Genomic DNA, 13,964 nt, shown 5'->3' with positions numbered 1-13,964 from the left:
TTATCAAGACTCTAAGAAAAACAGGAGACAGAGAAGAGAACAAAGATTTATTCAGTAGTTCTAAGAAATCAGTCAAGAATAATGCTCCAAACTTTACAGAGATATACCACTCACTAGTCATTCAGTACTATTTTCAGATAGGCAATATGAACTTACTGAAAGAGGAGCTTTGGAATCTATATACTGAATATGATATAGCACAGGAAGATCAAGCTACAAAACATAAATATGAAATGGCTGTACAGAACTCTAGTCTTCTGGAATTGCTACAAAATTTTGCAAAATATGAAGAGGAGATACTTGATGATCTTACTGCTGTAGATAATAATATCCAGCAATTGAAGATACAGTGTGACATACTTGACCTGCTTGACAATTCTCAAGAATCAACCTTATTAGATCTACTTGAAGTGATGGAAGATATTTCCAATCTTCAATAAAACAGAGAAAGATCTTTCTTCTTTAAGAAGAATCTGGATCTACAAACTTTTGCAGAGACAAAAATCAGCATAACAGAGTTCATTAATAAATAGCTCCTCCATCAGCTCTTTAAATTACTGCTTGACCAGCTCAGATCATTTACAGAACCAACAGAATTTCCAGTGTGCAAATCTCATCTGGCAAACAATAGCTGGATAAAATTGTCAGTGAATCTTGAAACTCCAGACTCCTACCTTTTTAAATCTGTGGCTCCAATTGGTAACAATATAACTCTTGATATGCTCTCTCCCAATGGGCACAATTCTGATTCTTGTACACCAAAAGATGAACTGTACCCACTGTTGATTTCAACTGCTCATGGGTTTTCTTAGAACAGATTTTGAACAATAACAGTTCTAATTCCATGCTGGCTGTTAAAAAGGCAACCCAAACAACAGTGCAATATCTTTGTATCAATATTTTTGAGCCTGATACAAAAACTGTTTTCATCTTACTAGAGCACTTTGGGAGAAAGAATGATGAATAGTGTTGTTGGGATTGATACTGCCTCTCAGGCCCAGATGTTTGTTCCATGGGATGGAAGTTTGGATTATGCTGTGACCCCAGGTTGTTATGGAGTTACACCATCAATATATTCCTTCAGTCCCTCCCTGCACTGTACCTTGCAGGAACCAGAATCCATTTCAGAATCTTCTGAGTAGTGGTCTTGTCATAGCAAGACATGCTGAGATTATAAAAAGCTCTGAGTGCAAATGTAAGAGAGGTGGATGTGTTTGATGGATTGCAAGTTGCCTGAACCACCCATACTTTGCCAGAAATAAAGGTCACAACTGTGGCCAAGAGAAATGTCAGTGTTGCATTCATCTAAAAAGGAAAATTAATGGGCAATGAACATACAATTAAAGGACCATCTGAGTATATTAATTCTGGCTCTGTATATTTGGATTTTGAGGGATCCCAATGTACTTCATTCATCTGGTGATATATGATCAAAGTGATTCCCATTATTTCACTTTGAAGAAGATAGTCCTTACAGCTCCTGTGCTGATTCAATGGTGAGTGATCTCAGATCATAATACCTCAGTGATCCAGCCAGTGTCAAAAGAGACAATGCACAAGAACACAGCAGTGGCGATCAGCAGCCAAGCCTTGACCAAGGATGGAAAACAATGGACCATCACACCTATGGGACAGGAAGAGGGATGGTAAGTCACAAAGTGTCACAATGTAGACAAATAGAGTTAAGAGATGAGAACTGTTTATTCTCTTACTTTGCTTCAGTTTTGATTGTAACTTCTTTTTTCAAGTCATCAATAGCTAATTTCATCCAACCAGTCCAACTATAGTTGGTGGGCGGGCAGAGGAAATACAGGGAGTCTGGAGAGTTGATCCTCACACATTTCTGGATAGCTTGTTCAAGACTTGATGGGGTTGAAATCCTAACCTCTTTCTTTATCATGTCTCTGCAAACCACTTCCAAATCCAACATTTTCTGTAGCCAGTCAAAGGAGATCAGATCTGGCATTTCTGATCTATACATGTGAAAAAGCGCACACATCAGTTCACTGAACTCACACAGGCCTGAAAAGGGCTTGTAGCTGACACATTCCATGATAATTGATGCTTGATGTTTTGACATGACACTGAAGTTGTTGATCCAGTCAAGCTTCATCTGCTTTGCCTCTTGCTCCACTTTGGCACATGACCCCAGCCTAATGTAGTTAGTACAGTACAGAGTACTCTGTACTGTATCACTTTTTATTGTCTTGTGACTTTTCACCTTTTTTTTTTTGACTGTGCACACTCTGGCATTGGATTCTATATCAGTAAGTACTTTTTCTTGTGAAGCATAAGCAGGATTGAAAAAGCTTGCTAGTCTTTGTGACTGTGGATCCTTCAAACCATAACCAACCACTCACGCGTCTATTCTTCAAAATGGCAGAGCTTCCTAGATGGAGGTGGAAGGCAGTTGATGGCCTGGATAAGATCCCATCCATCAAGCAGGAGTGGCTTGAAATGGTCACAATGTATAGCTTGATGGATGCCAAACTCCAAGACTTGTGCTTCTATGGTAGGCCACTCAGTATTTCAACAGAAGTTGGCAGTATTCCCTGACTTTATTTCTCTGGATAAGGTTCTTTCTCTGTGTCAACTGTATCTAAAGAAGCCTTCCTCACTGTCCAATGCATTTAGCCAGAAGTGATGGCTGTTGGGGATGCATTACCATATATTCTCAGGACAGGATCATACTTCAGTGAAGAACATGTTGCCCAGGCCACAAAGCTTATCAATAGGAAACTTCTCAGACTCAACAAGTTAGACACTCTGTTTGATGTCATCTGCTCCCAAACAAAGACACCTCACAAATAATTATGCACACTTGCAGATGGACTAGGCCCTTTCTCAATGCTTGTTAGTTTAAAAAGGCAAATTCTGGACAAAGAACTGCATACTACCCCAAGAGAAAAGTCTCTCCCTATAACTTACACACAAAAAAAAAAGGGACATTACAATGCTTCTCAAAGTTCATCAGGCCAAATGCCTGATTCTCCAACCCCCAGGCACCCTAAGTGCTTGCATCTAGGAGACTTTGATGCCATAGATGACCATCCAGCTCCAAGCAAGCCTTCTATTCTGCCTAACATTGAACTTCCAGAAGAAATCTTGGACAAAATTTCAGATGAAATCCCAGACCCATGGACTTGTACTGAGACTCTGGTGGTTGATTTTATGGTCAATCTTCTAGGGGGTTTAGCATGCCTCTTACAGCCCCTTGCTTACCAGACTGTCTGCATGGCTAATGCCTTTGAGACAACCTATCAATTTGGCCCACTTCTAAATGGTCCAACCACTTCAAATCATATACAGTTCCGAGCACACATAGACAGGAGCATCTCCTTTAGCCTGCCTCCAGATAAAAATCTTCCTGAAATGATAATATTTGAAGCCAAGCATGCCCATCATGAATCTGGCCAAGGTGTTCCTGTCATGGGACAGCAGTCAATGGAGCATGTTGCATATATCTGAAAATGACACAAAAATGATCAATTGGTGAATTTCCTCTCCCTCTCTCTTTTCTCAACAGAAGCTTTGATGGCTAATATCTTCTGTGTAGCTGAGGAACCCCAGAAGCTACCATACTTTCATGATTGCACAGGATTTCCTGTCCTTTCACAATCGCATTGGGACTTACAACAAAGAGTACCTTGACTATATTTTTAGCCCTGGTGATGTACCTGTTGTTTCTCAAAGGGGGAAAAAACACTTTCTTTGAATTCAGGAGTTTGGGCTGTTCCAAGTTGATGAGAGAGATAAGATGGAGCTTCTCATTCACATTATACTCTGCTTGATAATCTCACAACTTACACCAACCAATGAGAGTGATCTGATTCAAAAGGCTCTGAGTTGACCCCCCACCAGGGAAGGGGGAGGTGTACTAGCTCTCAGCAGTGATGGACAACCTTATCCTTTACATGTAGCCTAAATTTCTAATCTTATTTGAATCAACTGAGGTTCACAGGTGTGGATCTACAAACAAGCCTGTTTTGTTTGAAATGTGAGCTTCTACTTGATTACAGAAAGGCAGATAATTTCATGAATCAGCTTAGATAAAGAAACTAGTTCAACATGCTCTATTACAATTTCACTTCAATCATGCTCAGCATTTTCTAATTTGTCTATAACAGTGTGGTTGTAAGAAGAATGAATATGTGCTGTATCTGATACAATTTTTTGCAGGGAAAGAAAGGTTGGAAAGCACTCTATTGCAAACCACATGACTCAACTGATAAACCAGCATTTCAAAAATGGCCTTGTGCACTTTTTTTTTCCACACCCACAACATCAACACATTGTTGGAGGAAAACACCAAAACACTGACTAGGGTACTTCTCATATAGAGACCAATTCTTCTTGATGTAAGCCTTCAACTCAGCAAAGAATTTCTCTATTGGATTTAGACTTGATAAATAGGGTGGTAAGTATAGTAGTTTCACCCCAGCATCAGAGCACATCTGCTTTATTCTGGCCAAGTGGTGAAATGATATGTTATCCATAACTAGAACAGATTTTGGTTCTGGCCACTGCCCACAGTGCTGGAGCAGCTGCACAATAATCCTGTCTTCAATTATTGCAATTGCAATTATGGCCCGGGAGCCAGAAATCTTGTCACTTGAAAGTATGGAGTATAGCAGCTAGTAATCTTCCACCATGTGAAAGATTTGATTACAAGTGATGTTGACACTGATGGCAAGAAAGAATATACAGAACCTACCAATGTTCTGTCTCACCAATACTGTGTTCAACTGTTCATTCATCCAGCCCATTTAGAGTCTCACAAATTTTCTCTCATGCCCTGTGCCTTTTGTAAATGTATATAACATAACTATTCCTTTTCAGATTAGTGCTTTGGAGATCTCATTGATTCTAATAATGATCTGAGTCTGTTGTCATGTTATGTTCATTGTGTAGATTCTGCCCCCTAGAGCTCTTTTTTTGCTGTCTAATTTCTCTTTTATTACTACCATTAATTAGCATGGGATTTGTTGGAAAGTGGGCTATCATTAAAGCAAGTCTTGCATATCCAACAAAGAAAAGTTCAATGGGAAACTATATAGTTGCAGAGTTCCAGAACCTACAGGCATGTTAGTCAACAAGCAGACTGATATTGTGCCAGAGAATACATTTGGATTGATGTATCTTATATGTTAATTTGGCAGGCAAAGCCCTCCAGCATCAGTATCTATTTGGAGCTGCTAAGTCCATCTACAAGAATCTATAAGATAACACTGAACCTGTACAGACTAATCAGATCCAGCTAGCAGAGAAGAAAGTGTTGCTCTGCAGTTAAAAAAGATTTTATATGGTATATAAGTTTCACCAACATTCTTAGCCTGTTAATTAATGGTATGCCATAGACTTGCTCTTGTTTCTGACCCAAGATCAACATGACAGCTAGTGAGAAGACTGAAAAAGACTCATTGAGCTAAAATAATTATCAATATATGATAGTTCAAGTTGCTATTAGTGATTCTTGAGATAATTTGGTTGTCTTACAGATATCTATACTGCTTTTCCAAGCCATTTTCTTTTTTTTAAGACATCTTGATTGAATAGTCACCTTTTTTTGTGGTTTGCAAGAGATATATGGATACACTAGCTTTAAATACTCTTTCTGCAATCTCTATTGTTTATTCAAACAAGTCACTCCATCTCATTGTCAAAACTTCTTCTCAAGAACTAGTTATTATGGATTCTTCCCCTGCAAAACAGACTGTAAGTTTGGAAATATTTATCAAGAAGCCAGATGATGAATGAAAGTTGATTACCAGGTAAGTATGCTTCATGTAAAGCAAAATCTGTTAGCTGAACTGCATCAGATTATCATTCTCATTTCAGAATCAGTCTTCTCTAGAAAAAAGCCAACAAGAATCTGCCCCAAGCTTACAGCCAAATAGCAATGTTAATAAGATTATTATCTGGATGCAAAATACTTACTGGAATCTTGCTCTTGCAGAGCAAACATGTATGAAAATTAACCATCAACTCACCAATAATCCAACAGAAAATAAGAATTGAAAGACATATAAAGACATGCATATAAGTCTTCTAAAATATCACTAAAGATTCTTTTTAGAGTCTCAATATTCTTCAGCTCTCTCTATCATTTGTGAATTAGCTAATCATTACAGCATGCCTGCAAGAATGTAGAGACATGAAATTCATTACTTTCTGAATTATCTACAGTACAGGCTGCTCAAAACATTAAATCACCTTCATACATTTATAGATAATGTCTCTTTAATAATAATTTCCCTTTGTAAAGCTGCTTCAAATCTGAATAATACATGAATTGGGTGCTTAGAGAATCTGGCCCACTACAGAATGATTGTGGAAAAATCAGATCTTTATAGAGAGGTTTGGGCTGGAATGGCAAGATATTGATATAATAAAGCTGCTGATAAGTCTTCTCAAGTTAGGAAAATCCAGCATCATCTTGCTGTTCTTGCCAAATCTAATATTCTTCTTCAGTTGTTCTTTTTCTCCAAATCCCTGATCTGTATTGAGTCATTTTCAAACACCAAAGAATCAATTCTTTTATCTTTAAACCCTTTTTTGGACTTTGAGAAACTGGATCACTACTTCTCTATAATATTACTTTTTATGAGAGCTCATTTAATTCTTTTTAACAGGGAGTCAATACCCTTCTTTCTCAAGTATGCACTTGAGATTATATCTTGCTTGAAAACTCCAAAATTCAAATGAATAAAACAAGAAGTCTATATTACTTTTATTAACTTTGCTTCTGTTCTTGAGTTTGATGCTTGTTCTCTTATCAGCAAACTGTTATCAGATGCAATCTAATTCTCTATCAACATATCTAATGTTAAATATTTGTATCAGTCTCTTTCTGTTTTCTATCTGACTCTCCATCTTATTAACTCTAATTTTAAAGACTCCACTGAGATCATTTTCTATACTTCATGTTTTGCATTTCACATTCTTGCATTGGCTCTCAAGTACATTGACAACAAAAATGTTCTTTCTCATGTACATGTTTTCTTAGCTTTTCTTTGATCTCTATCATTGGTTCCTGAAGCTATAGCTTATATTAAATCATAAGTATCATGACAGGCCTTAGTTATCTTTCTGAATGCACTAAGTACAGAGGGGTTAAATATATCTTATCTGAGAAGTGAGGATTTCTCTATAACAGGAAATGGAATGAGCCACTATCTTCCAGACAATTTCTTTATACATGGTTTGAGCTGGAGCCAACTCTACTATTCTTCTAACTTCTTTGATTATCTATCTCTTGTGAGCTGTAATCAACAGTATTTGGAACTTTCTAGTGTCATGGCATTTAGAACTGAAAGATGTCTATGGCTCAGCTATCATCTTGCATCTGTAAGTAGGTCAATGGCAGCATTGTGAAAATTTATGCTAACTATTCAACTCAAAGTTGGATAGATGGATATCTTTTGATGAAGAAAGAAAATTCATGCTTACTGACTATGACTTGAGACTTGAAACCTATGCAGAAACCTCTGCACTATTCAAAAGAGCAGCTTACTTTGTTGATAAGAGAGAGGGGCTTTAGTTGATCTGGGAGGTAAATGATTCTTTAATAGTATTTTAGACTCAAGCTGACACCTCATCAGTTGCCAGATTATTTTTCTGATTAAAACAGGTCCTACCTCATTAGATGGACACAGGAAGTTTCTAACCAGGGCCACTATACAGCCCATGCAAGCATCTGAAACATAATACTAGGGAATTTTGAATTCAATGGTTATTGTGTTGTGTGATATGGTTCAGGTGGAATTATTATCAACTTAATATGTTTAATGATAGGCAGCTATTATAAATACAATGTTTTGGGTTGCCCAATTTCATTTCTAATACAGCCTGTCTCAGTGGATTCTTTAATGCTGTGGGTTTGTATCAAGACACTAGTCTCTATGTAGTTAGTCTCCAGACTAGTAGCTCGGATTCTCTTTGATCTGATGCAGAGTTTTTGTTAGGTAGTCCAACTAGGACCTTGCTCATGTGACCTACATAGATTAGCTGAGATTTCTCTTTAGGTAGCTTAGTGAATGACAAGCATACAAGTCCTCCATCAGGTTATAGCTCTTTGCACTGAAGAGCAAGCATATAAGATTGATTTACAGCTTAATTAGATATTGAAGCTTACAATTAACACTCTGAACAGTTATTCTTGTGGATAACAAGGTTTTACAAGCACTAAAGAGGGCATACATCAAAGTGAACACCTTCTATACATGCAAACTCCTGTAGCTTTCTGGCACTGAGCTGGAGAGCAAGTTGAACCCTGTAGCTTTCTGACACCTAACCAGAGAGTGAGCAAAACATCTGCTAAACACATCTAGCAAGCAAATCAAGCATCTGGCAACATCAAAGCCATGGTGAACTGTACAGATGAACCAGAGCACCAAACCCCCAACCAGAAGGCTCTGATAAATCTTTCTACACCCTAAATCAAGCTTAGATAGTTAAGTAGGCTCAGAGATGACTGGCCAAATGACAAGCAGAAGCCTAGAGAGGAGAGTGAACTTCAAATATTATACAGAATGATGCTGCAACAATAGAAGACAGTACAACAGCTGGCACAGCAAATAAGTCTCTTGTCAGACCAAGAAAGCCCTGCAAACACACCTGCAACAGTGCAGGAGAACCTGGAGCAAGAAGCTCAACAAGAAGAGAATCAAGAGATAGACTCTGAGAACAAACTAGAAGAATATGTCAGCAACCTTATAGACACAAATATGTGGACTGGCAGAGCAATCACCCAATTCATGAAGATCTCAAAAACAGTAAAGAAGTCTATGACCCTGGCTAGAGCCAGCAACTACCTAGCATAGAGCAAAGCCATTCTAAAGATAGCTCATCAAGTAGATACCAAGAAGATTATCCTGGAAAGACAAGAGATCTCATCATGGTCAGAGAACTCAAAGATTTCATAATACTGGAACATTCAGAATAAATAGCTACACAGTCTAATCAACAGTACAATATCTGTACAAGCTAGAGAATACTTCAAGAAATCAGATAGTCTTAGTGCTTACAAACTCTGGAAAGCTGTAAGAACAGCCTTCCAAGAAAAATCTGAGATACAGCAGGAAAGCCTATTGACAGAGTTAGTGAGAATGACACCACAGTCCACTGGCTCAGAAAAAAATTATATAGAGAGATTTCTAGCAATCTGAAAAGAATTTGAGAGATTAGAGTTCAAACAACTGGACCACACCCTACACAATATTTTGAAGATGAACATTACATCTTAATGGAGAGAGTTCATACAGAATCAATTTGATATGGCATGCCAGAGCAGAACAAATCTACCAGAGAAGAATTTGGAAGGCCTATTGAAGAATATTCTCCACCAAATCCTCAAGAAAGACCAGAAGAAAGACAGCAGATCTACAAGGCCAAATACAAATGCAATAACAAGCTCAGATCCCCAAAGATCTTATAAGAATGCAAACTCCAAATTCAATCCAGAGAAGGGCTCACTGCAAAACTGGAACTGCTATACCTGTGGCAAACCTGGCCACTTAGCTAAATTCTGCAGATCTAACAAGAATATAAAGCCTAACAAGTCTAAGAAAGACTCTAAAGACAAAAGCAAGAAAGCAACAACAGTTGCAACAGACAAGATTTATTCAGTTCACAGAGCAGCCTTTTCTACAAGAGAAGCCCACAAATCCACAAACAGATGAATTCTTGACTCTGGAGCTAGATCCCACATGACCTCATGTACAGATCTAGTTCAAATGGACCTAAAGAGCTATGCAACACAACTGCTTATAGCAAACAGTTTGAAATCAGTCACCAGAGGATTCAGCATGGCTAGTATCCAAACCAACAATAGTGAATTGAGTATTGGGGAGATTAGAATCATGCCTGACCTCCAGGTTAACCTCATAAGCTTTGGAAAGCTTATACAAGACAGCTTTACAGTGGAACAGCTCTATGTCAACAGAGAACACATCTTCCTACTAGAATCAGCAGATAAAATGCAGAGCTTCAAAGCCATGCTTAATAAGAATGACATTCTAGTTCTACAAACATCTAGAATAAACAACTTACTGGCATATGTGTTTCCAGTACCTACAAAACTTCTAGAGCCCTGCTATGTAACAGCAACTCTAGAGAATAAAGATGACACACTTTTGGCACCAAATCACCTGGCAAAGACACCAGAAATCAAGGAGAATACAATGGCCAATTGGCACAAACACTGGAGGCATCTGAACACCCACAATATAGCTATTTTAGCTAGAGATCTGAGAATGGCAATGCAAATAAAGGGAGTAAAGAAGCTAGAGTTCTGTGAAACCTGTACTAAAGCTAAGCAAGCTCACAATCCATTCAAATCTAGAACACACTCTATAAAGCCTGGAGCTAAAATTTTTATTGATATTGCAGGTGGCAGTCATACCCTATTCACAGACTCCAATCCTCCAAGCTATGGCAGAGTGAAGTATTTCCTACTTATAACAGACAATGCCACACAATACAGGTGAATCTACCTCCTGAAGAAGCAGATAGAAGCTCCAGAAACTCTGAAGAACTGGATCAACATAATTAAAGCATCTACTGAATGAAAGATTGGCACTATACTGTCCAATGGAGCTCCCAAATTAATGAGCCAACAACTGGCTGAATTCTACAGAAGCAAGAGTATACAACAGGAGATTACATGCTCATATACATCTCAACATGATGGAACAAGTAAACAAGAAATACAACTTCTTTATGAGCACACAAGAAGCATACTTATAGACTCAGGACTTTCTAATAAGTTATGGGGTGAAGCTCTCACTACAGTCTTCATGATGATGAATCTATCACCTACCTCAGTGCCTCTATACAGATGCAAGAACACAAAGCCATTGACACTGTTTGAAGTCTGGACAGGTCACCAACTCCATTGCAGATGAGTCTATAGATGAGGATGTAACACCTACATGAAGATTTTGAATGAATTCTCAAAGCTCTAATCTAGGTTCAAGAAGGTCAAATTTGTAGGATATCATGGCATGCACACCTACAGGCTTTGAGACCCAGAAACAAACAGTATAATGATCTCACAAGATGTTATATTTAACAAGAAATTGGATCAAATCCCTACAAATTCACTAATCAAAGCCAAATACATTGAACTCCTGGAGAAGTACAATTACATAGATCTATTGAACAGCTGGCAACACAAGCTACTAGCTTACCTTGCAAAAGAGAAGCCAGAAATCATAAAGAAACTTGTGGACAGCAAATTAGAGGCTTTAGAGCTCATATATCTGGATGAAGAGCAAGAAATCCTCTCAGATGCAACAGAAGAAGAAGAGACAAATGGAGCTGAGCTTCCAGTACTCAGCACACATACAGACATACCAAAATCTATCATCAAAGCCAAACACTCCAAAGAATGGCTTTATTGGAAGAAGGCTCTAGATGTTGAAGTCTCCAAACTATAAGAGAAAGGCACCTGAATTCTAGTTAAGAAGAAACTCAAAATGCAGATCCTCTCTGGCAAATGGGTATTCAATAGAAAGCTCAACAATACAGGTGGCACAGTACAATTCAAAGCCTGTTGGGTTGTACACAGATTCAAACAGCAAGAAGATGTTCACTACAAGAAAATCTATACAGCAGTTGTTAGTGGACCTACAACAAGAGTCTTCTTTGCTATCTCAACAGCCAAGAACTGGAAGGTCAGAGTCTTTGACTTCATGACAGCCTTCCTAAATGGCACTCTTTCAGAGGACAAACATGTATACATTCAACTACCCACTGGATTCAAGCACAGGCGGGGTAATCTAGTAGAACTCTTACACCAGGGACTCTACAGGTTGAAGCAAGCTGCTAGGCTCTGGTATCAAGCAGCTACTGACTATCTGAAATCTCTAGAATTCCAGATTTCTCCATACAACACAGGCTTACTCTACCACAAGAGGAAACAAATCTATCTAACCCTACACATCAACAACTGCTGTATAATGGGACCCAACAAAGCTGACATAGAATGGCTCATCAAGAAGCTTCAGGAACACTTCAAGATCAGGGAGGTTACAGAGCAAGGCCATTATCTAGACATGCGGGTTCAAAAGCAGCCAAATAGAGACTTTTTTGTGAACCAGGAACAGTATATTGAGGATCTACTGAGCGAACATATTGCATTTGCAGTCAATTATCTGGCGAGATTCAACAGCAGGCCCAATAGGGAGAGCTGGGCGGCATTCAAGCAGATCCTACACTACCTCAAGAGCACAAAATCAAAAGAAATAGTCTTCAAAAGGGATATGGATCCTGAAGACTTGAAACCAGCAGCCAGTTCAGATTCTGACTGGGCTGGAGCCGACCCTGCATACAAATCCACCAGCAGCTATATTATTACCATGAACAGAGCTCCAATCTTGTAGAGATCACAGCACCAGACATCAATCTCAAAATCTACAACCAAAGCAGAGTACTTGGCAGCTAGCAAAGCTGCTTGTGAACTGGTTTAGATCAACAACCTGTTGATAGACACCAGGGTAATTAGTGAAGGCTCAGCAAGGCTAAGGAGCTCAAAATTAAGTGTTGACAACAAGAGAGCTGTTGACTTAGCCAAAGCTGAAGCTATAATGTGAAAAGCATGCCATATTGAGATTCAGCACTATATGCTAAGACACTGGGTGCAAAAGAATGAAATCTTGATCAAGTATGTTAGAAGCAATGCAAATAAAGCTGACAGACTTATGAAGACTCTTGCAATGGATCCCTACACTCAATTCATGAGTGCAATAGGGGTGACAGGCTAATACAGCAAAATATGGAGGTTTATCTGTGAAGCCAGCAAAAATACTGTATTGTAGTGAATGGAGCTAAGCCTAAAGAAGAAATAAATCTGGATTTTGTAATTAATTTTTATCATGGATTTGAGAGATTTGGAAGCTTTGAATCTTTGTGGCTCTTGCTCACTGCTGGAGCTTGTTGCATAGGGGGGTGTTAGATAGTCCAACTAGCACTTCACTCATGTGACCCACATAGATTAGCCGAGATTCCCCTTTAGATAGCTTAGTGAATGACAAGCATACAAGTCCTCCATCAGTTTTCATCTTGCTTCTCATGATTCTCTTACAATAAGACAGCAAGAGCACACATCTATTGAGTTCATATTCTGTGGTTCCTATAGCTTCTGCTTATGGTTAGTAGCCTTGTAGGCCCTTTGAAAGTTTGAGATTTAAATGGTATAGGCCTCTGTCTCCACATTCATTCAACACTTCCCCTGTCAGAGTCATGTGATCTTGTAGAAAGCCCTGAACTGACACATAGTGTAAGGAAAGATCTTCAAAGAGATTCAAGGCTGTACCTTTCAAGGGACACACTGGAGCACACAGATAGGCACCATCTGTCAACACATCCTTGACCCTGCTAATAAAGGTAGCTTGGCAGCCAAACAGTGCTTCTGATGCCAGGAATACAGCTACATAGGCACTACATGAGAGCATGCATGAATAAAGAATCAGGCCCCAAGCCACCCCCAAAGTGCGCTCTCTGCAAAGAGCAGCATGTGGCATGGAGTAATGCCAGCTGGCACAAGTGAAACAGGCCAGGAGTACCAGGCCAGTCTTCTACCATGAACCTGATGGCTCAGAGACCCATCAGGCAATGACCACAAACCAGTTATACCCACCAGAATCTCAGAGCAATGGCTCTACAGCAGCTCAACAATCAGACATCATAGATCTGGAAGACACACCTACCCCTAGCCTAAACCCGAGCCAGTCTCAGTACAGATTACACAACTCCACCACAAACAGCAAAGGATGATGGTGGACAATATACTGGTCATGAAGATCCACATCACCACAAAAAGGGACCCAGAAAGAGAGGAGCCATAGCCCCTCAAGTCAACATTCACACTAGCCACTTGCAGCAAGAGACACTAATACAGTAATTAACCTACAGTACAGAGTACAATGTCATGAAATCTAAAGACAAGGTCATGGCAAGCCTTC

At 39.0% G+C, this 13,964-nt stretch overlaps 1 protein-coding gene across 1 annotated transcript; it reads left to right on the top strand.

Moving 5' to 3' along the window:
- Window positions 1–2,376: 2,376 nt before the first annotated feature.
- Window positions 2,377–3,468, top strand: CIMG_13231 (uncharacterized protein; the record flags this gene model as incomplete). The annotated part of the gene is made up of 2 exons (XM_001241192.2): window positions 2,377–2,512; window positions 3,026–3,468. 2 exons carry the CDS (start codon window positions 2,377–2,379, stop codon window positions 3,466–3,468), a joined length of 579 nt encoding a protein of 192 aa, XP_001241193.2.
- Window positions 3,469–13,964: the final 10,496 nt, after the last annotated feature.

Source organism: Coccidioides immitis (genome assembly GCF_000149335.2).
Source record: "Coccidioides immitis RS genomic scaffold supercont3.3, whole genome shotgun sequence".
Lineage (NCBI taxonomy): Eukaryota > Fungi > Ascomycota > Eurotiomycetes > Onygenales > Onygenaceae > Coccidioides > Coccidioides immitis.
The sequence above is the reverse complement of the archived record's forward strand: the minus strand, read 5'-3'. Positions and strand labels throughout refer to the sequence as shown.